The 24,031-nt window shown below is 42.1% G+C and overlaps 3 protein-coding genes across 4 annotated transcripts in view; 2 read left to right on the forward strand and 1 right to left on the reverse strand.

Moving 5' to 3' along the window:
• Window positions 1–6,744, forward strand: part of LOC119006153 (NIPA-like protein 2) — a 28,196-nt gene extending 21,452 nt beyond the window's left edge. Inside the window, exons 6-11 of one of the 2 annotated variants that reach the window (XM_037074562.1) lie at window positions 859–955; window positions 1,251–1,386; window positions 1,660–1,748; window positions 4,881–4,944; window positions 5,040–5,137; window positions 5,256–6,194. In XM_037074562.1, the coding sequence (XP_036930457.1) occupies window positions 859–955; window positions 1,251–1,386; window positions 1,660–1,748; window positions 4,881–4,944; window positions 5,040–5,137; window positions 5,256–5,350 (579 nt within the window). In that variant the 3' untranslated portion in view covers window positions 5,351–6,194. The other variant, XM_037074561.1, reaches the window with a different exon arrangement.
• Window positions 6,745–7,326: 582 nt separating this feature from the next.
• Window positions 7,327–18,343, reverse strand: pop1 (POP1 homolog, ribonuclease P/MRP subunit). The gene is made up of 16 exons (XM_037074560.1): window positions 18,224–18,343; window positions 17,897–18,008; window positions 17,141–17,266; window positions 16,647–16,822; window positions 16,214–16,471; window positions 16,006–16,093; window positions 15,452–15,630; window positions 14,988–15,262; window positions 14,781–14,874; window positions 14,565–14,673; window positions 14,330–14,449; window positions 11,636–11,757; window positions 11,251–11,442; window positions 10,200–10,354; window positions 9,306–9,542; window positions 7,327–8,627 (listed from the first exon to the last, which is right to left on the reverse strand). Exons 2-16 carry the CDS (start codon window positions 18,003–18,005, stop codon window positions 7,946–7,948), a joined length of 2,922 nt encoding a protein of 973 aa, XP_036930455.1. The 5' UTR covers window positions 18,006–18,008; window positions 18,224–18,343; the 3' UTR covers window positions 7,327–7,945.
• Window positions 18,344–18,572: 229 nt separating this feature from the next.
• LOC119006667 (2-iminobutanoate/2-iminopropanoate deaminase-like) lies at window positions 18,573–22,906 on the forward strand. The gene is made up of 6 exons (XM_037075620.1): window positions 18,573–18,731; window positions 19,441–19,546; window positions 19,643–19,697; window positions 19,789–19,857; window positions 22,211–22,266; window positions 22,370–22,906. The coding sequence occupies exons 1-6, from the start codon at window positions 18,667–18,669 to the stop codon at window positions 22,427–22,429; spliced, it is 411 nt and encodes a 136-aa protein (XP_036931515.1). The 5' UTR covers window positions 18,573–18,666; the 3' UTR covers window positions 22,430–22,906.
• Window positions 22,907–24,031: the final 1,125 nt, after the last annotated feature.

Here is a 24,031-nt window from a genome sequence, read left to right on the forward strand (position 1 = left end):
TATTGGATGAAAAAGGAAGGAAAGGAAAACACAGATGGATGGATGGATGGATGGATGGATGGATGGATGGACAGATGTTTTAGAATTGAGATAGTCCCGCTGCCTCTGGCTACAGTGATTGATGGTGTGTAAAAGGCTGTGCTGTTTTCCATTGCTGGCAGTGCATTGTGAATACTCATCAGCCTGCGGAGAAACAACCTCCAACAGCATGGGATTAACTGGAGGTGGTGATTAATCAGACGAAAACTTAATATCCATCACTGTCTTGTCATTATTTCCAGAGGTCACGCTATTACCAAATGATTTCATCTAGAAAGGATGGTTTTGGTGTCGTTCACAGTGTGTGTCGTGTTTAAATGGTATTTCTCACTAATGAGCCAGGTCTTTTTAAAATCGATTTGAAAAAGACCAATGAGATCTTGAAATAGGCCTTCCCATTAAACACATTTATAGATACACAAGGATGATTTTGAGAGACATTTAAAGGTCAGCTCGCTCCTTTTTCCTCATTTCTGTTTTTGTACTCCTTTCTTATTCTCCATCCATTAAAGCTGTGTGGTGTTGTATCAGGGGTCCTTGAACAGCTGAATGCTGTTGGACTCACAAGGACAGCCCCGGGCCCTTCTCATTAATGACCAGCAGTTCATTTCATTTTTCCGCCACGGTCATTTGTTTCAATTAAATTGCACTGCTCTCTGCCTGCACGTAGCACTTTCTAATATAGATAAAATGGTCGGTAAAAGTGCAATTTGAGTGCAAGCCGGGGTTTCGTTTAGTGTGCAAAGTTTGAGAAAATGGAATCTGCATTAATGATTTTTGTAAACCCCCTCTCCTCTCTCTCTCACTCTCTCTTAACAGTTCATAGAGGTCCTCGCCTTTTGCATCCTGCTCTATCTGTACAAGAGGAGGAATGTGAAGCACATCGTCATTGTGATGCTGCTGGTGGCCCTGCTTGGTATGAACAAATGCAAGCTGTCTGATTGAGGGCAGAGGTTATGGATTCAAACCATTTTAGACAGTCAGAGGTTGCTTTGTTGCCTGGCTACCAAAAATGGACCCATGTCTCTCTTATCATTTCAGTAAAGAACTGAGTAGAGCATGATGGAAGAAAATAATCATATGAAACTCACCAGGAGACAGTTGCCCCCCCCCCCACCATGCATCAGCATGAACCATTAAGGAAGTTCTTTATTGCTACAAGTTGTGTAACTTAATGAGTCTGAAGTGATGTTGCCTCTGTGTTGCTGCAGCCTCACTCACAGTCATCTCAGTCAAAGCGGTGTCAGGAATGATCACAGAGTCAATAAAAGGCCAGCTGCAGCTCATCTACCCCATCTTTTACGTCATGCTTGTCATCATGGTCGCCTCCTGTGCCTTCCAGATCAAGTTAGTCAAGGTTTTCTCTCTCTGTTTCTCTGCTACTTTTTTTTTTCCCTGTCAGCCTCTTTTTTATTGCTCAAATCCCTTGTGTGTGCCACAGGCTAGAAGCAATTTTTGCTTTCCAGTTCCTGAACAAACTGAGGAAAATAATATATTGGGCATGGTGACATTGTACCTGCAGCACACCTTCAACATTATGATGGATGAACAAACCGGTACATATAACCAAGGTTATTATATTCTGTGCAACTCTTATATCTTATTTTCTTCTCTCAACAGATTTCTCAATCAGGCAATGAAAATGTTTGATGCCACAGAGGTGGTTCCTATCAACTTTGTGTTTTTCACTGCCAGTGCTATTGTTGCAGGTATGTCGTAAAGGTGTCACTCTTCGGGTTCAAAGCCTACAGTTTTTCTGATGAAACGACAAGCCAAGTGATATTCTGTGTTTTATTGTCATTAACATATCCCCTGAAACCAACAAACCAACAATGATCCAATACTGGTAATTCTTGCAAAGTCTGATATATCTTATTCTGTGCCCTCCAGCTCCGCTGTTGTATAAAAATGATTTAAAATACTTAGTTGAGAAACACTGTTGTACTGGAGGGACATGTTTTTACTCAACAAACATTGTACAGGTGCTGCATATACTCCCTAGCAAATTAGATATGTACTATTCTGCAGCTCAGTATTCTCAGATTTTGTGCATGTGTGTCTGTACCCTGAGACTTTCAGATAAATGTTATAACTAGCATACTAACATGTTGATGTCTAGCAGGTTTAGGTTTATAACTTTTGTGTTTAGCGTGCTAATTGGGGCTCTCCATTAGCTACTACTACTCTCTGCTAGCAGAGCGCAGAAAGTTGCTGAGATGCAGCAATCAAGAACATGCATAGAGTCACAGGCTTTGTACTGTCACAGAAAAACTGACTCTGAGAAATCCTCGGTCCGGCATCCTTCAACAAATTAAACACATTTTCCAAAGACTTGTAGGCAACTGAGAGAGACAGGGAGGTCTCATTATTCATATAACACTACAAGTCGACAGCAATACAATACAATACAATATGACAAAAGAGGTTAATACTTAAATTACCCCAAATTGTGACATAGAGCCCCTTTAAGATTGTCAGTCTCGACCAGAAGAAGTTTTCCTCAGAGAATTTGTTTACTGTGGTACTAATTACAGAAAAAACAAAGACAGTAAATGATTAGAATTGTAATATTTACCCATTAACTTGAGTCTTGTAGTCTCCTCACTCGAACATGCAAAAATGTATCTACAGTATAGAACAAGCGTACAATACAACATGTATCAACAATAAAAAATTATAATCTTTTGAAAATTAGATACTTTTCCACCTATAATTTGTATCAAATTACAAAATTATTATTTGTCAAACTGTGAAACAAGATAAAGATTCACATCTTCAGTATGAATCAGTCATTTGTGGTGCCACAAGCAGGGTGGGGAAATCAGAAAGTACTGTGAAATTAATGCGTTTTTGGTTTTGGTAGTTTTATTCAACTACATTCGGTGATGTTCACCAACCTCTGTCCTCACTCCCTGCCACATCACCCTATGTTTCCCGGGAAGTTACAGGGACAGGTATCCAAAGAAAACAGACCATTACCTTGAGTAAAATTTGTATTTCTCTGAGTTTGAACACATTTAGGATAGTGCAAGTACACAACTCAAAAGTACAGCTAAGGTCTAGTCATTTAGAGACATTTGAATGCACAAATGTTGCAAATCTCATTTAAATTTGACTGGCTGCATTAAGAAAAACCTGCCTCATAACCAAGTTCAATCCGGAGAATTGTTTCTATCAGCAGATAATAATGATGATAATGAAAATGATAATGAGTGTTGTTCGAATAGCTGAGGTTTTGTGATTGAAGGGTGTCTGCCCCCCCATCAACAAAAATCCCCCCCATGGAATCCAGACACTGGCACATGACTTTTCTGAGACATATGCTGATGAAACAATGAAGCTGGTGAATCTGCAAAGACCGGGTGGTGATGGGGCGGCGGAGGGTGAACACAAAAGACAGAGAGACAATCGTATTTAAAAAAAAAGACGACTGCAGGATGGTAGGCTGGCAGTGAAGGTGCGTCGCTGTGCTATTGGATAGATGTGCCGGGCTGATACCAGCAGCTGCTATCCATTGACAGCCCCAGATAATGACAGGCAATTATGAGGGACCAGGATGAGAGCGGTGAATGACAGGGTGGCACGAGAAAGAAACCGAGCACGTGAAAGCGTAGTCTTCTTGTCTGAACGTTCACACAGGGGTATCGTTTGCATGAAGCAAAATGTTTAGTCCCAACTTAAACACTAAAGAAATGCACTTTTTCTGATGGAGATCCACTCCAAAACCCGCGTCGATGGTTGAAACCGAGTCAAGAAGCTACACAGCGGAAGACAACACACAGTCAAGATGATGATTCACGCCTGTATCTGGCAGCCACTTAGGAGTCCTTGTTCAGCAAAAGCCCCAGTATTTATAGCATGTGCATTCACCCAGGTTAGGTCTTTATTATCTTGTCAGTAAAAGTGTTCTGTTCTTTATTTAATCTGTAAAAAAAAAAAAAAAAGCTTTAGGAAAAGGTGCGTCAAAAGGATTTCAATTAAACATCTAATTCGAGACATTTCATTACTAAATCTATTTTCTTCATTGTTATTCTTCGTGTGGAGAACTTGCACAACCTGCTGGTGTCATGACGTCACGTTGAGCTATTTCTGGTGCTGCTTCAGCGGAGTGTAAGAGCAGAACATATTCCAGCAGTCCAAAACATGAACAGCATACATCAGCTTTCATGTCAGTCTCTTAGAAGAGAACATCTGCTTCTTTTCATCGTTTTGTACTACATCCTGTAATCACGCAGGAAGACATCCATCACAGAGGGAGAGCTATGAGGCGTGTAGGGTTTTCGAGTGACTCTCACCTTTTCTGAGTCTCCTTCTTTGATATAGCTCTTATTACTACTGCCCCCCTGCCCCCCCGCCTACACACACAACCCACAATTGACTGCATTGAACAACAAATTGCTGATGAGTTATGTCTGGCAGTGTAAGATCATCCGGGAGTGGACTTCTCCTTTAAAGATTAGCTTTGTTCCACATTTGATAATGCTATTGTTTTGGTCCTTCACCTGACCGTGGTCACATCAGAAGACTTGTGGAGTAACGTGAGCACAGGGAAAGTGAAGATACTCTGTTCTCTGCCCACTTTAGCCTACCAAAGGAGGAGACTGTGTTTTTATTTGATACTCTGAGGGTTAGTCTGTGATCCTGAATGTTTTCTGTGCCGCTCATCGGTAAGAACTACACTGTTCAGTTAAAAATCAATCCTGTTTCTCTCCTAAACTGGTGTAGAGTGTGCTCAGGATTTGCCGGATTCCATTTAACAAAGCACTCGAGATGAGCTTCATATTTTGTTATATTCGGTGAGACGTGAAATGGATTTTAATGTGCTTTTTTTTATTTTGCAGGGATAGTGTTTTACCAGGAATTTGAAGGCTTGGCTTTACTGAACATTTTTATGTTCCTTTTTGGGTAAGCATTGAATAACACACCAGCAATTGCATGTGGAATTGACTGTAAGATGGAATCAGTCCTCCTTGATTTTTTTTTTTTTTTTTTTTTTTTAGCTGTCTTCTGTCTTTCCTTGGAGTGTTCCTGATTGCCCGAAACAGACCAAAAATAAAACAGCAAGATCGCAATTTTATCGCAATGGATAGAATTCCTGGTAAGTTGTTGATCAGCTGTCTTCACATTACTTTGTGACGTATGGACGAGGATGCATGATAGGGATGGAAATTGCTACCTGAAAAATTACACTGTTTCGCTTTTTCCTCTTCCTACAGAGTTTTATCTAAGTTGTCGTGCACGTAAAAGTTCTCGAGCGTTCAAAAGGCTGCACCTACAGAAGCTTCTCTCTCCTACAGAAAACAGTGCCTGAAGCGCCTCGTCTGTAGTTCCGCCTTTAATTCTGTGACATCACACAGTGTCACACATTCACATTATTTATTTCTAATGGTTAGTTTGGCACGTTAGAATGGATGTAGCTGTTGTGTTGTAATAGCTCAGGCATGTGAGAGATGACCAATCAGAGCAGACTTGGTATTCAGAAGGAAAGATAGTTTGATATCCCAGAGCTCTAATAAGTTGTGTTAAAACCAACAGACTTTTACCCTCCTCTCTGAACCCTTGTGGAACACGTTATTGCAAATTTGCAATCCTGTTGTCTTCCTCTACTACACTAAAATTCATCCACGTCATGTTTGCCTCTCTAGTCGACACTGCTAGCTCTTTTTCTTCTCTGTGTTTGTTCGCGGACGGTTGCATTGTTTCATTATTGCCAATAAATAACCAACATTATAAAAAAAATCCTATTGTATCAGCCTGATGTACATCGTGCATCCCTTCTACTTCATTGAGCATGGTGTAGTGATTAGCCAGCATCAACAGTATGAATCTGCTGGCAATGACCCTTGATTTATCAGACTGCTAACAGACCCTTTTCACAGCAGACATTTTGATTTGTCGAAGCAGGAAAAGCACAGGTGGGACCAATAACGTTAACAGAGGCTCCTTTCCATCAATTGTCCCAGTACGCCATATATATACATGAGTGATCATGCACAATCCCAGAGCCCTGGAAGGAGGCTCAGCTAAATGGAATGCAGCCATCATTAATGTTAGAAATTCCACCTGCGCCTTTCCCGCCTTGACCAGTCAAAATGTCCGCTGTGAAAAGCGTCTACGTCTGCAGTCCTGACAGCAGGGTCTATCTAATGAGCTCTGCTGTCCGTGTTCACAGGGAGAAGGCACACGGACAAAGTGCAGCCTGAGGCAAAGCCTACGACATACGGATCGCTGGCAGCCAAACTCATGTGCAACAGAGCTGGTCAAGCAGACGATTCATAGGACCTGCTCCATCTGTTGGGACTGACATTTTGTGGATTTGTGTGTGCATTTTTGTTCATTGGTACTTCAGCTCTTATCTCTATTTATAAATGGAAGGCATTAATTCAAAGTATTGGTGGCCATATTGGTCTTTTTATGTCAAAAACGTATCTCTTTGAATATCTTTTCCATTTCTGGTTTCTCTTGAGTTCAAGATATTTCCAGCAGGGTTGTCAGGAATAACTGATGAAGAGAAACTGAATCTAAATGAGTTTTTTTAAAAATCACAGTGCAATATCAAATGCCCAACTAGCAACGTTTCATTTAATGAAGGTCCAGGAGGCTACTGTGACAAATGCCTTCCAATATAACATATGTATTCTGTTAATTGAATAAATTGGTGTAGGTGCATTTGGTTGTCAATAAACAAGGACAAAATGTGTTTCACCAGTCTGAAGATTTCATGTCAACTAGCAAAATAAGTGCACTACTGCCCTCTAATGGTGGGGGATCTCTAAACTGATCAGGTAGTGAAGTTCAAGTGAAATCATGTAATTTGAGATGACAGAAGTTCAGCAGTAGTTATTTAAACCATCCTAATGGCTGATCACTTAAAGTTGCTCACATTATATGGGTGATTTGAATTTGCGTGAGAAATGAATTGAACATGCTTCACTCTGAAAACCTGTTTCCATGGCATCGTAATGTAACTTGTCTAAAAGATGCACAGCCTGCCCACCCATATTTACCTTAAATAAACCTCAGACTACATACTCAGCTGCTACCAAACTTAAGTGTTGCCAAGCAACAAAACTCGTATCTGCCACCTACACATTATGGGATGTGTGGGAAACCAGTATTCATGCCAGTGTAACTATAAAAAGAATGCATGTTAAAGTATCAGTTCAATGCGTTTGCTCATAAGGGCCAGGCCCTCGCACATTATTTCAGTGATGGAGGTTAAATTATGATTTGTGTGATTCAACACAGGAGAAGGTGACAGTAATTACCCACAGATGGCATAACCTGTCAAGTGCAGCATGGGTATTTTATTAACTAATGTTCAAACAAAACCTTTTCAATGCAGTGGCATATTTAAACAGAAACTGACAGTTCGCTCAAAATCAAACTAATTCACTTTTCCTTTTTTTAAAAATCATTGAAGGCCACCAACATAAATACCCTCAGTATCATTAGTATGCCAGAAATGTATTCTTTTTGGAAATCCGGTTGATAACTAAAAACCAAAGCTTTCATTCCAGTACTGTATTAAACTGAAGCTTTTGTGGCGCACAATGGCATTGATATAGGAACAAATATGAAAACAATCAACCTTTTCAACTGAAACCATGATGAGGACTCTTTCAAAAAGTTCCAAACTAAAAAGTGTCTATTCAGCAGCACACCAGGTAGCTTGTGGTTCTACCCCATGCTTGTCATTAGATCTTCAACCAGCAGTGTAGAGTACATGAAAGCATATAACACTGGAGCAGTTATCAAGGCACAGGGATCACGTAGTGACCAAGGCATCATGCAATTTAATGAGATATAATATCAGGCCCCTGCAGGATATGAGTCGTGATGATCTTTCCCCATTAACCAAGAACAATTCAGTGCTTTGCGCATGTTCTGAGCACAGATGTTCCAATCAGATCTCTATGTTGATTTTAGCGAAGCGGTAGTGCAGGGAGGTGGGATTGCGCAGCAGAAACATTCCTCTGTGTTCCCTCGGCTGGTTGACGAGGGTGTTGAGGAGACCAACGACGCTGACAAATCCCAGCGCCTCCCCACAGCCTGCAGACAGAGAGAAGTCTCCCTGAGTGACCCAGCCCACAGATACCCGTGAGCAGTGAGAGGTCACGCTTGGCAGGGGATCTGGCCACAGCCCGAAGATGAGGTCTGAGGATGATTTGGGCTCTTCGGATGTGGCGGATTTAGGGTCTGGCTCCGAGGCAGAGGGGAGGTCTGACTCTTTACCCTTGATCTTTGCAGAGGATGCAGCAGCTTTCTTGGAGCCCTTCTTTTTGCGTTTAATTCTGCTCTTAACGTGGTCTCTGTGTTGGGGTTCCTGGGGCCCGCTGCTGCCAGGCCCTTTCTTCAGCAGCTGCAGGTCCTCTGCTGTTGGCACACACACCATGGCGTGGAGCTCTGGTTTGCCCTTGGACAGAAGCGACAGACGCACCCACACCAGACTCATCCCATGTGCTGTGAGAAACGATGTTGCAGCTAAACGGTCGAGAGGTGGCACCTGTCCAACACGGCACGGCCTTTGACCTTTAGATGTCGTGGGTCTGCACCAACCAGAAAGCAGCCTCAGCGACTTTATGTTCCTAGGAAGCATAAAAAACAAATAATATCCGCTCATAACAGGCGATTAATAACACAAGGAAGTTGCGTTTTCATTGGCCCCATTAAGCACCCTGAGGGACATAAAATTTGGTTCAAGAACATTTCTTAATTCCTAATGCTGAAAAGAAAAAGGCAGCCAATGGACAGTGGAAATCAATCCAATTTTTTTCTCATAAAGTCAGTCATTACTCAGAGCTGGTGTGATAGTTTTATGAGGATAGATGCAACTCTTCCCCTCCACTAATCTCTGTGATCTATTGCAGCAATTTAAGGCTGGATGTACTTTGGGTATTCTCATCAGGGACATTATGATGAAAGGGAGGTAGACCGGAGAAGCACCATGCATCAAGCCTGTCAAAAACGGCGCTGTGGTCCCTTAATAAAAAATAGGAAAGAGGTAAGTGATGACTGGAGCCAAAAGCCCCCAAAAACAGTGCACATTTCTGCTCAAGGGACCTTTAAAATTCAACAGCGTTGATATTGTTAGAAGTGTGATTTAGACGTGCAAGATGTCTGAAGGGAGCTTGGCGTAGACCTACAGTGGGTGTGTCTTGAGTCAACACTGACATGACTTTATTTTAACAGCAAGACAAGCGAGGATAAGAAAATGAATAAATCTTCAGTATAAAGCACAAAACGAAATAAAGACAAACATTTACCTCAGTACAGTGAAGTGGCTCTGAGGCGTAGTTACAGACGTATCTCCATGTAACGTCATCTCCTCCTCCATGACTGTACCGGCCTCAGTTGTGATTTGGATCTGGCTGTTTCCCTTCGGCTCCTCTTTTGCTTCCCTCCAGATAAGCTCCCACTCCTCAGCCAGCTGTTGCCATGGGCAACGGAACGGTGCCAGACAGCCATGTTTAATGTAATTGGTCCTTTTGGCGGGCGGACGCCTACAGAAGAGGTCAGGAGGTCAAACCCTTGTCAAACTGTTGGGGCAACCCTGCCAATTTATGTAACAAATCATGACTGCTGAGCAGCGGATAGTAGGGGGAGAGCAGCATGCAGCCTTATTAGCATCTCATCTGCATGATGGGACAGATCTGAATAATGGAAATTAACTGGGGTCACAGCTTTGGAGTGCTTCCCACTATCAAAACCACTAATCCACTGACATTTTCCCCACTCACTAAGACTGCAAGCAAGCGAAAGCTATCTTTTACTCACAGATGATTGTACAGTCATACAGTACACAGTAAACAGAGCACTACAGCATCATCAGCCCAAACATAGTATAATTTTCACCTTCCTTTATTTGGCTGAAAACGTCTTCTCTCACAGTTTAAGTCTGCCAGTGGTTGATTAAAATATATTGTCCACAGTCCACAAGTAAAATGGACCTTCTATATTCCGGCCAAGTTCTTCAGATTCTGTTTTCCATCAGCAGGCTGACATAGTAGTTGCATGCCAAAATAATATTATAAGATACAGAAAGGCTTTGGCAGTACAAGATGTCCCCACAGAAAACAGTCTTTACCATGTTTCTGATAATAATAATCACACGCAGTATTAGTGTTTTTGGGTCTTTTCCTGCTCACTCTTCAGCTGACCTTTTGAACTTAACCAGCAGCTCTGCCTCCTGCTCCTCCTGGAAACCAATGCCTGCGGGGCAGTCTGGGTAGTCATGGGGGAAGTGGGGGGCTCCTTTATTCTGAGAATGTTTCAGACTCATGTTCAGCCCTCCAATGCGAACTCCTCTGTACACCTGGCAGAACAGAGTAAACACTCGATTTTATGGAACTTGACATATAAAGCAAACCGGAGGGCTTCTGGTCTGCCTTTAAATTTCAAGGTACATTTAACATTTTCACAGTTCTTGTCCAAGAAAAATACAACTGCCCCAAAACACGGACAAGGCAACCAAATAATGAAAACATCTTTCATAGTGTTCCATACTGACATCTACTGTATTACACGCTGTATACATACAGCCTCACAGCACCTTAAGTGGAAACATGCACATTTGTAGTTTGAATAAACTCCTGTCTCCCTCACCAAGTAGCCCTCATCACTCTGTCTGGTATTACATAGCTGATGTGTAATAATGTGTAAAACAGCCGGTGTTAGAATATGTGAAATGGTGCTGGTCTGAACACCACGTAAAGCAGTATGATAGGCAGAAGCTCATTAGAATGAAACTGATCTTAATCGTGTTTTAACCAGTTAAAGCAGATTTGAGGAGCTTCGGTGTTTTATAGATTATTGCAGCCACTGTGAAGGCCGTTACACAAATGTAATTTTGTTTTGATATACTGTAGAGACAATCCTTTCCTCCGGTTGTGACACTGCAAATCATGCTCAGCACTCCTCGCCATAAAAGGTTTTAATTTATCACTTATCCAATCTGAAAATAAGTAGGGATCCGACCCGGTGACGTGCATTTACAACTATGATAACACAGAAACAGCTAATCATAGCATAGATGGCCTTGAGGTTGTTCACTATTGAATTGCAACTGTTTCATAACCAGTACAACATTTCTTGTGGTACGTTTAAACCAAACTTTTTAAAAAAGTATTCGAAAACCACTACTTCATGTCAGAAAAGGAAAGGATAATACAGGGTAATTTACTCAGTAAAAGCACTGTCTGTGCTACCTACCAGTGGCACCCAGAAGGCCATGCCCCATCCTTTAGGAAGCAGCAGGTCCCATCCAGCACCCCAGGAGCTCATCTCATGTCCCGCCTGCTTGCCAGGTTGGTGAACCAGCAGGATCGGGACTCGGCCCTGCAGTGGAGTGGGACTCAGCCTGGAGCCCGGCACCAGCACCTCACTTCTCATACGGTTCAACTCCTGCACGAGACAGAAAATGCTAGATGTAAGTGCAACATCTAAGCTCATCTTTGCTTTAAGAAATAGAGATGAAAAAAAAATGAGTACAAGAGAGTATTAATATATCAAATAAGGCATGTCTATGTAAGCACAATTACAGTAATGGTTACTGACATTTGCTGGATGACATTTCTGTTAGAAAATGATGATCCACCTGCTCTGATATCTTGTTATCGGTCACATTATCCCGGACAGACTGCTCCCACAGATAGCTCTGACAGCAATGTTCAGGTACTCCTCGCAACATGAGCTCCCTCCTCTTCTCCTCGTCCACCTCTGAAACACACACAAAGCACACACACACATGGCATGCTCCTGTATAACCAGCATCACTAAAGTCTGGAAAAAGATATGAAGCAATCTACCTCTGCTCATTTAGATATACCTGATTATAAATCAGTGTAAACACATTAAGGTGTGAAAAAACAGGGACATGCTTTTATGCCCTCTCATTTACATATGATCTAGCTTAATTTATGCAGGTGTGGTAACTTTAAGCTCTAATGGGTATTTTGACAAAGCAGAAATTTGCCTAATACAGGCTTTCACAATTGGAGGTTATGGTGTTAAATCCAGATTTAAATTTTAAATAGTGTTATATGCTGATTTGTTATAGAGCAGGAAGAAATTTTAATTAAAAATGTTCATGTACCATTTCAATATTGTGTGTTGCCTTTTCCTGAAATGTTCTCCAAACAGAAGCTACAATAAATCAAAACAATATTTATTGATATATTTGTTGCAATTGAGTGGATAATGTTTGAACATAGAACAATATAGTAAATTAAGTCCACACTTAAGTCTTTGTAATTCTATACTGATTATATGATGTATTTTCTCAATGATCTGAGTTTCGAATCCAAATGACTTAATTGGACAGACACAAAGGCATAAGACCAAGGGCTACAAACAAACAACTGTGAGCAAGCGGTTTGATACTTATGGCAAAATCTGAAAAAAAAGTGTCCACAATGGTGAGACGCCAGATGTTGAGGTGGCATCTTGAAGGAACGAAAAAGTGGCGTCTTTATTTCAAACCTCTTCAAGTTCACCAAGGAGCCTGAGTGTACAAGAAGTGTCCCAAACTAGATGATTCTGCGTGTTTCTGGAGGGGGGGAACATCCCAGAAAAGTGGTGAATGTGAAACTCTTCTCCCTAGCCATGGACGTGCTCATTCAGTCTGCTGAACCAGACTGCAGAGGGCCCAGGACGACATCTGCTCAGCACCAGCCACCCATCAGGGCATTCATAGACGATCTCAAAGTCACAACAGTATCAGTACCAGCCAGGCTGCTGCTGGATTCTGCAGGGGCTCACAAAGATGTTAGAGTGGGCCCGGATGTGCTTCAAACCAGCCAAATCCAGATATTTGGTGTTAAGGAAAGGGAAAGGTGAAGAAAATCTCTGGTTCAATATTGCAGACACAGCCATAGCCATCCATCACAGACAAACCAGTCAAGAGCCTAAACAAGACAGCTTGCTGTGGGATGCAGTATCCAGCCAGTCTACATGTTCTGAGTCACAAATCTGTGGACAAGTCTGGCCGACCTGGGAAGTTGAAAGCCTGGGTGTCTCTGCATGGCATTCTTCCCTGAGTCCTGTGTCCCCTCCTCATCTATGCAGTCCCAGTCTCAAGAGTTGAGATGTGGAGAGGAGCATCGGCAACTACCCGAGGAGATGACAGGGGCTGCCAAAGGGTCTGAGCAGCATTGCGCTCTAAGGACAGCACAACAAACTTCCAAAATCCTTGGAAGGAGTTCACGGTAACAACTGCCAAAGAAGTGGTTCAGTACAGGGACTCAAGGGACCAAAAGGTGGCTAAAGCAGGGATTCAAGTGAGGACTGGCAAGAAGCAGAGGAAGCTGTTGATGAAGCAGAGGCAAAGCTACATCACAAGAAGATAGTGGGAATGGTTACAAAGGGCCAAAGATGGGCAACGTAATAATACAATTATGGACCTACAGATATAAGGAGATTTTTGAGAAAAAATAAAAAGTGTCTTTATATAAAACGGGGTCTTATTCATTAAGACATCAGCCTAAAAAGAGAGAACACATTATTGCAAAGAAATATTAAAGGAAGCAAGCTTATGTTTACCCTTAAAAGCATTCTCAATTACATGTCACAGACTTGAAGGATAATCCCAATTATTTTATCATCCTCGCTGTTATTATTGTATGTCTGTATATGGGGTAGTCCTGTGCATATAATACAAGATGCCCTTCAAGGGAAAGTAATTCAATTCTGTTGCTTTACCTCCACAACCCTAATATATGAGCAAATGACTTGTAAAGCAAACATGGACATGTGTTAGCCCTGACATAACACATCACATTAGTCATTACAGATTATGGTGTTTTTACTGAAATGTCATGGGAATTTCTTTGGATGTTACTTTTAATAGAAATATGCTAACTGAGAAAACCTTCATGGTGGTAAAAAAAGCTAGAAACATGAAGCCCCTGGTTGAAATCAACGCCTCATCTTTCTAGTATCTCTTCAAAACCGATGAATCAGCTGTTGTCAGTAACTGAGGGTGTGTCTGGAGTACAGGGTCCTGCCAGGATTCGAACCTGGAACATCTGCATGGCCAGGCAGAGGCCCCCCGGAGCACAGAACCAGATGTGTACTCTCTGACAACAACCTCAGGACCAGAAGCAACAGACTGATTCTTTGCTAAACTATTAGTTGCCTTATTCAGCTGTCACGTTTCAGACATTATGTCTTCCTGCACACTGTATGAGTCTGATATGATGACAACTGTTTCTAGTCTGGAGACATAATCTCTGATTTCCACACCATTTTAACTATATGTATCTGGCTGACTGCCTGGTAGGTCAGACTTTACCTTGTGCCTGCTTTACACAGGGCAAAGCTTTAACCTTCTTTGTTGGTAAAGTGAGCCTGGGGTCATCCACAGTCAGACCCAGCACTGCACCTGAGGGCAGCTCTCCAGTAGAATAGATGCCTGAATTAAATACAAAGTCAAGGTTAGATAAACATGCGTACACACACCCAACTAGATGGTAACGAGTAAAAGCAATGATGTTATGATTCCCGCAGAAAATAACATAACAATAGACCTTTGAGTATTTGGTAGAGATCAGCCTGTTGTTTATGCAGATTCATCTTGCTCTCATCCTTGCAGTGCTCAGGCCACCAGAGGGAAGAGGGCTGGGATTTGTTTATTTCCTTAAAAGCAAACGAGAAATCAAATAAAACTCAGTTCTTCAGCATGAAATGCAAAAACAATTCAATGGCTCTTTGCTTTTCATTTTACCAACTCAATAATGTCTCACATCACAGTCTGTAGCAGCCTCCAAGGTTTCTGCCAGAACAGAATGGGATTGTGGTCCAATAAGGCGATAGCGTACAATCTCCATTGTGAGATCACTGCAACAAAGTGATATACACAAACTTCAAATAAAATAAATTAAATAAAATTCTTAAGTCAAGCCAAGTTTTTACTTAGTCGACATCTCAATGAAATTCTAAACTACACTAACTTTATAACTATTCCAGCAGAGCTTGACCTCCAGGTAACCGGGGTGGTGGGAGATCTGGTTCCATCTCCCAGGATCTTCTTGGCTGGAGGTCCACTGGCATCATTACTGGTTCGCTTTCTCTTGATTCCAGTTACCTGTTTGCCATCAGAGGTCTTTTCAGGCTTTGGCTCTGTTTCTAGGGTTGGAATAACCTCAGCTGGTGTCACCACTGGAACAGCTGGGGGAAGCACAGCCTCATAACACTGGCACACAGCTTGTAACTCAGGAAGAAGGTCCTGCAGGGAGTTAGTAGAGTTAATGGTCGTGCCGAGCTTGTCTCTGCATTCATATATACTTATCAAACATACATTTTTAAATGTATTTGTCATACCAATTTGTTTGGTCAACTGAAGTTGAAGGTCATCAAAACAACAAAACAAGTTACAATGAGTCAAGTCCACATCTCCGCCTAAAACTCACTGTACCTTTTTAATGGTGGGGTGAGCCCATATCCAAAGCTGCCTGTGGGTTGAGCCCTGCGTACGAGGTCGCCAGAGAAAGGTCACGGGGCCCAGGGGCTGCGAGGGGTACTGTCCTGCTTTGTACACCACCACACTGCCCTGTCTTCGCCCTGATAGGCTCAGTGCTGCAGCAAATGTTGGACCTGGAAACAAACATCCACATGCAAACAATTCCCAACTAAACGCTGAACTCTTTTTCATTCACATTTGTTTATTATTATTATTATTATTATTATTATTATTATTATTATTATTATTATTATTAGTAGTAGTAGTAGTAGTAGTAGTAGTAGTAGTAGTAGTAGTAGTATTGTTGTTGTTGTTATTATCATCATCATTATTATATCTATTGGTTCTGCTTTTATGATCATACTGTGTCTCTTAGCAGTACACAGATTACCACACATAACTCTGAGAGAAAGAATGCATGGAGAAAACAGGTCCACTTTCCAAATGTTCTTCAGCACTTTCTCTGAATAAAAACAAGATGTCTGTGTGTGGTTGGGGCGTATACTCACCAGCCTCTTTGCTGGTCAGCTGTGACAGTGAAGCCAGCAGCTTCTGTTCCTCTCCCTGCAGCTCTATGCAGCAGTAGTATGAAAGGTCCTGAATGTACAAAACCAAAGGTTATTCTTATTTTACCAGCAATGAAGTGCTGTTGATTAAAATCATAATTTAGTTTCAAACATGAAACACATCACGCACTCAAAATTTTGCAATGGTTACCTGCAGGAGGCAGTGGCTGCTCATTGCCCTGTAGGAGGGCCGATAGCATTTGTATGTGGGTCTGTCCCCGAGGCAGTAACCCCACTTTTTAACCATGTGGAAGCGCTTGGCATGCCAAATGTGAGTCTCCAGCCACACGTTCTTCCTCTGCCGGCGGTTAAACTCCAGCAGCAGATTCCCGTGCCGGCGGCGGGCCTTGCGGCTCTTGCTCTTTGGCTGCTCCTTCTTCTTCGAACCGGCTAGGAGACTCTTCTCCCGCTGGAAGAGGAGGAAGAAAATGTCACTGAACAAATCAGAAGTACTCAGAGAAGGAGAGTATTACACCTGCTCAGAAGTACTCAGAGAAGGAGAGTATTAAATCTGCTACTTGAACCAGGACTTTAAGGTTTAAGTGGGACATTAAGATGCTGAAAGGAGAAACTGTGAACTGTACCATTCTGTTGGCCACGTCTCTAAGTCTGCGGGGGAGCCGCTTGGTGTTGTGGCTCATGGCCCGTCTCCTCATGTGCTTGGGCAGGGCTGCAAACACATGGCAGCTGCCCGTTGTCTTGGTAACAGCTTTCAGCATGGCGCTCACCTCTGCTGCCCTGGCCCTGGCAAAAGCTCCAGCTGGACAGGGAGAAAAGTGACTGTGACGCTGCATTTGGACTTTTTTGTTCTTCATCATGAATTTATATTTCCTGAGTTGGACTAAACTCAATGATTACGTGAAGGACAGCGGACAAAAGAGAGACTCTGTATCACCTAAAAGAATCTGATCTAAAAATAAATCTGATCATTTTCATTATTCCGCAGGATAACAAATTATGAAAAACTGTCAAAGTCATCAGGAGTTCTCACAATTGGTGGGGTAGTCAGTATGCGATCCCTCATCACAAACAGTACCCAGCACACTGTTACTTAACAGTGGTAGGACAACATCTTTACCAGTGATGTACTTGGGCATCTCCTTGACATAGCCTCCACCATCTTTCTGGTGTCCACGGACCCATCCGCTCCGCTGGTGAGTGTTCTTTGGCTTTCCTGTAGATGGACCGTCATCACCCGCTCCACCTTCAGGCAGATCGTCAGTTAGTCATTTCAGCACAGTCACATGTAAAAATGAGAACCTCTCCATGGCAGGCAAAACAGATAACCAACATGGGACCACAGGCACTCAGGGGTTGATGTTTTTTACAATGATAACAACAGAAATGGTGAGGATCTTATCAAGGTGGCTTCTATTCTGTACATTTACCTCTGCATGGGGTTCTGCCTTAAAGTGTCAAAAACTAGTTTCAAGAACTAATCCTGTTAATAATATACAATCATATTCAAAAATAGTGTTTGAGGCTATGTTTTCAAAATGAATCAACACAGCTGACTTAACATTAGGTCCAACTAAGGAGTTCATCCGGCCCTGTATGTAGATCACCATTACTGTTAGTCCCTGTATAAGAACTATTTCTTTGCTCGTCTGACCTCCGCAAGCAGTAAGCATTTAAGACAGTAAAACTGTATATACTGTATTCAAGTCTGTGTTTGTGGATGAGAATTAGGCTACAGAGACGTACAGAGAAAATGTGCTGACTCCCTGAAACGCGGATCAAGTGGCAGCAAGAGGAGAGGAGGTAATGGAGATAAAAAGAGAAGAGGGCACATCCAGGCTGGCCTTAACAGATACACAGACAGGAGTGTTAGTACCAGTGACCGAGCTGTCCCCTCCGTTCTGTGCGCTGCTGGATGCATACTGCACACTGGCGGGCTGATTTCTCAGCTTCTTCTCCCGCATCTTCACTTTGGCTGCAGACATTTTCTGCCGAAAACAGAAAAGGCACGTTGGACACAGCAGCTGTCAGTCATGCTGGCTGAAACACCTACATGACTTAACGATAATCAATGTTGCTAACAGTAGCTAGCTAGTGACGCTACTCCACATAAAGTTGGGTTGTTGGTTTAGTTAACAAAAAAAAACACAAACACAACGGATATTTAATTTTAGTACAGAATGATTACACAGCATATATTCACCTCTAGATTCCCCAGAATGCTTAATATCCGAAATTGTTCTCTAAATGATAAGAGAAGCTAGAACTCTCGGCTTCCATGTGAGTTTTCCTCACGCTGTTTGACGTAATGTTTGCTTCCGGGTATGTGGGGAATATGTGGTGTATCGGCGCAACTGAAAAATAACAGGGGATTTACCGACTTTATCGTGGAAGTGATAACTTCTGTCATCACAAGACACGACTACACTTTTAATACAACCTTTTAATACAATATGTATATTTATAATTCCATATACCCTCCTTCGTACAAAACAAAATGAAAATAAAAAGCTTGTGTGCGCGTCTGCAACACCATTTACAGTCCGGCAGCTCCCGCTACGTCACCCAGTGCTCTTGCAGCCGTCTCCTCTCCTTGATCACTGCTCTCTGTCACAGCGCTTGATTTGATCACTTGTTGGGGGTGAAATGGCTGCACTTATCAGAAGAATTATCAGCACAGCTAAAGCTCCAGCTGCTATCGGCCCGTACAGGTGAGAGGAGCCTCAGGCTGAAACGTCAGGTCAAGTTGTAAAGTTACAGCTGGCGCACAGCTGATGCAGTAGGGCCTACCAGTCAAAAATAACATATAGACCACACGTTTAGAGTTCAGGGTAAGATGTTGAGAGTTATGGCTATTGATAGCTGCTCAGTAAAGCCATACGGCTGAGTTTAATTGCACAACTTAGTTGCCAAGTAGCTGCGGTTGGAGGTGGAGCAGTAGTCTCCACCTCCAACTCACTGAGATGTGTATACGAGCAAAGTTCACCGTTTTGGACCTGGATTGAACTTTTTTTTCTTTTCAAACTGTTGTAAGGCTAAACTTAACTATTAAGATTCACAACACAGTAGGCTCATAATTTGGGGTTGAAGTTTACTCTATGCATCTGTCTCCCCATCAAGTTCAGTATGACTTTATGATATGCAGCCCTTGTATGACAACTGACTGTCAGTGTTTTACAATCAGCATTATAATGGATCTTAAAGGGGGGAATTGATCAGTTGTGTAAATCATTATTTTTGTTTAAGCAGCAGAGGTGTATGTTCGCCAGATAGTGTAAACAGGCGTGACACTGAATGAGCTCCTGGAGTTGATAAGAGAGAAAGTCAAGTCAAGTCAAGACTTCTCACTCTTTCTAAAAGAGCTAACTCAGCCTTTAATCCAGTGTAGATGAATGTATGCTCCCACTTTGTATCTCCCAGCCAGGCAGTGTTGGTTGATCGGACCGTGTACGTCTCAGGACAGCTGGGGATGGACCCTGCCAGTGGACAGTTGGTGGAAGGAGGTGTTCAGGCTCAAACCAGACAGGTTAACCACCAAAAACACCTTTTCAATCAATCATTCATTCACTGTTAAACCAACAGAAAACAGAGCACCTTCATACAGAAAATTCTTTTCCCACAGGCTCTTGTGAATATGGGCGAAATCCTCAAAGCTGCTGGATGTGGTTATGAGAATGGTGAGAAAACTCTGCCGTCTGAGCCGTATTGCATTTTGACTCGATCACTCTGAAGTTCAGTGGAGGAAATCTTTGTCACTGTCTCCTGCAGTTGTCAAAACCACAGTGCTGCTGGCCGACATGAATGACTTTACCACCGTCAACGATGTTTACAAGCAGTGTGAGTGTAATTTATACTATTTTTCATTTGCAATTTGTGGCATGATCCATGGTAAGAAACAAGGTCTCATTGTGACAACAATAGTTCCTCACTTGTCGATACAGACTTTGCCACTGGGTGTCACCACAACCCAGGGAACCTGCATCGACCAGGGTTAGGCCCCACACAAGTTGCTACATAGGTGACGTTTCACTTGGTTGACTGGAAGCTGCCCATTCATTGCCTTTGTACAATCTGTTCTTACCCCAACATCGTATGATGGTTCATTTGTCATGCGGTTTGCATGCTCAACAGTGCTTTTATATTCTTTATTCATTCACTGTGAATGCCTGTGCAGAAAACCAATCAATCCTTCTGCTTTATTTGTCGGGGCACATCCTTGAGATTATCCTCAGCCTTGAATTTGCATGTTCATAAAGTAAATATGCCAAAGCGAGTACACTGAGGAGGTATGAAGCAAGTTTCAGAAACACAGCTGACAGCTGGCCACACCGGTACAAGGACTGCTGACGTTTGCTGAGTCACTAAACAGAGTGAAACCTGAGCTGCTGCTGCTGAGCTGCTGCTGCCAGCGGAGCCTTAAACTAAATGTCAGACAACATGCCACATCTGATGATCCACAGACGACCAGTACAATCCCTTAACTCTAATTGCAAAACCTGCAATACATAAATCATCCGTACAGTGTGGCTTTTTTCCAGATGCACTGTATTTTCTGTGTGATTTGAGGGGGGTTTATATTGACAAAAAGAACAGTAATAGGACCATCTCCACACTCATTGATGTTCTTGGGGGGGTAATAAGAGGAAGAAACTATGCCACCATCTGTGTGTCAGGTCTGGTACGACAGAATTTGGTTCTAGGCATTCATGTGAATGAAGAATCCCTCAATAGATGTGTTTAAAAATACACCAGCAGGGCCTAAAGGATTTGTAGCAAGATGGATCAGTGGTTAGTGGATCCGTGGTTCAATTCCCAGCCGGGGCAAAGCCTTTCTGCATGGCGTTTGGATTTGGATTTTGATGCCGTAGGTTGGCTGCCCACTGCTCCTCGAGGATGGGTTGAATGAAGAGGACCAGTTTCATTACAATATGCGATTTTATGCGATGAAGATTTATCTCAATCAAAACAAGTAGTGCAGGTTTGGAATGAAAAAAAAGTCCTCCCGTCCCAACAGGTTCTACAACAACGGAGACATTCTATCAAGCCTGCTCACAGAATTCTAATCGAACCAAATAAGTGAAAGCATGATAATAATAAGCTGTGCAGGAGCTTTAAGTCATCGCTGCTGTGGCTTTACCGAACTACATTTCCATGAAATCTCTTTTTTTTTCTGTTGTTGCAGTTTGAGCTTCTGTAGAGGGAGCCTTTATGTCTAGTTAGTTTGGAGGGGTTTTTTTTCTTTGTGCGCACAAGATTATGTAATGAAAAACCCTGAAAAACTGTAAAACATTTTCCAATTAAGATTGATAAAGAAGAAACCAAATGTTTTCCCAAAGATTCAGTATTTTGATGTTGCATGCCTCTTCATCCTAACAGCATGTGAGCATCACCCCTAAACACACCCTCCCCTGTATAGAAGACGATTTATATAATGAACTCCTACCTGTAACTCATTATTATGAACAGCAAATACAAAAACGTTGGTAAACTGGATGAACAACAAGAGATGTTACGACCTATCACAGCAGGGAACGCTCCGGTTTAGCCAATCACACTAATGCCTGTTTGTGCAGCCTGACTGGGACAATGGACCAGAGTATCTAATTAGTGTTATTAGTTACACCCTGTTCTGCACTATGTATGTGCTTTTCTTTCTTGGGCATTCCCAACATCTGCCATGACTTTTGTTTTACCTTAGTCAGTGGCACAAAGTAGCAGAAGATGTTTCTGATTATGATCAGATCATCAAATCAGAGGCTGAAGACACTGACTGACATATTCATAAAACAAGTCCCTCATAGAAACCACAAGTTAATCTCGAGTGTTACCTTACCAGTGATCAAACCTTTGCCAGAGCTCAGCCATGTGTTTGTCTGTTTCATTTAAGGTGAACATCTAAGCATCAGTGTAGCAGAAAGAGAAGGCCAAATATAAAGGGAAATGTAGAGTACACATTAGTACCAATGCCCCATGATATTTTGTTTTAATACACTGGGCTTCATTTTCATGTTTGAACTTAAAATTACTGGACTTTCAATATAAAAAACAGCTGCCTTAATGTAAGTAATCAACTGGGGAAGTGTCAGGGTGATACTTATTAGTTTACCCCTTTCACCTGTAGAACTGTCAACATGTTTAGATATGAGTGTGTTGGCAAACCTAATGCCATTGAATTTGCTGCTATCTCTAGTCTTCAGCACCAACTACCCAGCCAGAGCTGCCTACCAGGTCGCTGCCCTACCCAGGGTAAGTATCTGATGAATACGTTTGCTCTTTATCTGTTGATTGAGTATTGGATTTACACTCAACTCACAGTGTTTGTATGTGCTCTCTCTGTCTTACTCTCTAGGGTGGGCTGGTTGAGATTGAGGCAGTTGCTGTGCTGGGCCCTCTGACCAGTGCTCCCTAACACGTACATCTGTCAAACAATGGGAAACCACCACCGCCCACAAAAAATGTGCCTTGTTTTGCAGACTAGTCCGGATTTGACAAACAGCATTCCTGTACAGCGCTGATCATTTCTGTTAGAGATGTAATTTTTTTTTTTGTAGGGCACTAGTGATTTAGTGCTGTCATAAATTAACCATGTCGCGGGTCAGCTGGCAGACTTAACAGCAGTCAGCCTCACACACACTTTCTCTGCTGTCATTAACATTGATGAGACGTGTTTGGAGACAGCGGCACAGCTGCTCACATTTCACTCACAATATCTGCTGACTGTCTAAGCCTGTTTGCTCTTATTGAATTGCACTGTCACTCATGTTGTCACCAGACATACCCATGGAAGAGTATCCTCTCTCAGAAAGTCAGATGGTGGATAATCAAATATATTTCAATAATAAATGGTTTTAATTTGCTAAAATGCTGATGATTGGTATGCAAATGATCACGCGGTGACATGTCTTTTTTGTTCTTCCTTAGGGACGACTCTTATATATTGGGAATGTGTTGATGCCCTGGGGGTTGTACAGGATTTATGAGGACAGGATGGGTTGTGCTTCAGACCGTGGTTGAAATTATAATTTAGATAATAGCAATCCTGCTCCAACTATTGTTCTGATCTCTGTTTTATACTGTGAGCAAAAGGAGTTGATCCCAAATGTTAGTTCACTCATTTGACTTCAGAGTAAATAACAGGAAATAATGCACAGAGAAAGGCCGACACAAACCTGTCCTCTCACATCTCGAGAAAGGCTGAACTCCAAAACCACGTTTGTGTAACTGGGACAGGTTAAAACATGCTGTGGAAGGCTGGGCATTTAAACAATTTCATATACAGTAAGTAATGTAAAATGCACTAGAGGAAAAGTTCACCCAAAAAATGAATTTCAGCCATCATCTACTCATCTTCACGGCGATGGAAAGTCTTGTTTTAGGAGAATGACATTTTGTTGGGAAGCTCCAGAAATGTTTCGCTGACTACAAAACCTCACCAGACATTCCATCCACATGGGGGCGAGTAGATTATAACTGAATTTTCATTTTTGGGTGCACTTATCCTTTAAAAGCATTCATGTTTTCTAAGATGTTTGGTTACTTGTGGTTCTCCAGGGTCGCACACAGCTTTGTGTGCATAGTACAGTATTGTTACAGTCAAGCTGCATTATGTGGAATGTGAGAAGTTGGGGTGTGAACTCATTTTGAATGATATGAGGCTGAGTCAGGGCATATTCTGAGCACATAATATAACAAACTCAAATGATCAAGGACTGCTTTCCTAGTTAAAATCATAGAGCAGTGTGCTGGATAGATATGTAGTTAATTAAGTAACATTGGTCTAAAATGAGCCTGCCTACATCAGATATTAGTGTGTTGCTTAAATAGTTGTGAGATCATAGGCCACATAATGAAAAGCAATGCTTTTAAGGTGAGAACTGTACCTTTGGATAATGTAAGTGTCCAACTGTCAATCAGCAGTCTGTTTGCATTTTTTTAATGTATGCATTTTCTTAAAAAAAAACAACAAAAAAAAACCTAACACAACTATACAAGATGGTTTCCGTGCACTAAA

This window comes from Acanthopagrus latus, chromosome 17, assembly GCF_904848185.1.
Source record: "Acanthopagrus latus isolate v.2019 chromosome 17, fAcaLat1.1, whole genome shotgun sequence".
NCBI lineage: Eukaryota > Metazoa > Chordata > Actinopteri > Spariformes > Sparidae > Acanthopagrus > Acanthopagrus latus.

Bases quoted from the DNA above. Each gene is read 5' to 3' on its own strand.
- LOC119006667 (XM_037075620.1), top strand. From the start codon at position 18,667: ATGGCTGCACTTATCAGAAGAATTATCAGCACAGCTAAAGCTCCAGCT. The intron at 18,732-19,440 runs GTGAGAGGAGCC...TGTATCTCCCAG, and splicing joins GCTGCTATCGGCCCGTACAG to CCAGGCAGTGTTGGTTGATC. The intron at 19,698-19,788 runs GTGAGAAAACTC...TGTCTCCTGCAG, and splicing joins TGGATGTGGTTATGAGAATG to TTGTCAAAACCACAGTGCTG.
- pop1 (XM_037074560.1), bottom strand. From the start codon at position 18,005: ATGTCTGCAGCCAAAGTGAAGATGCGGGAGAAGAAGCTGAGAAATCAG. The intron at 11,443-11,635 runs GTGGATCATCAT...TGTCTCGTGCAG, and splicing joins ATAACAAGATATCAGAGCAG to GAGTTGAACCGTATGAGAAG. The intron at 9,543-10,199 runs GTCAGCTGAAGA...CCTCTTCTGTAG, and splicing joins CTGCTGGTTAAGTTCAAAAG to GCGTCCGCCCGCCAAAAGGA.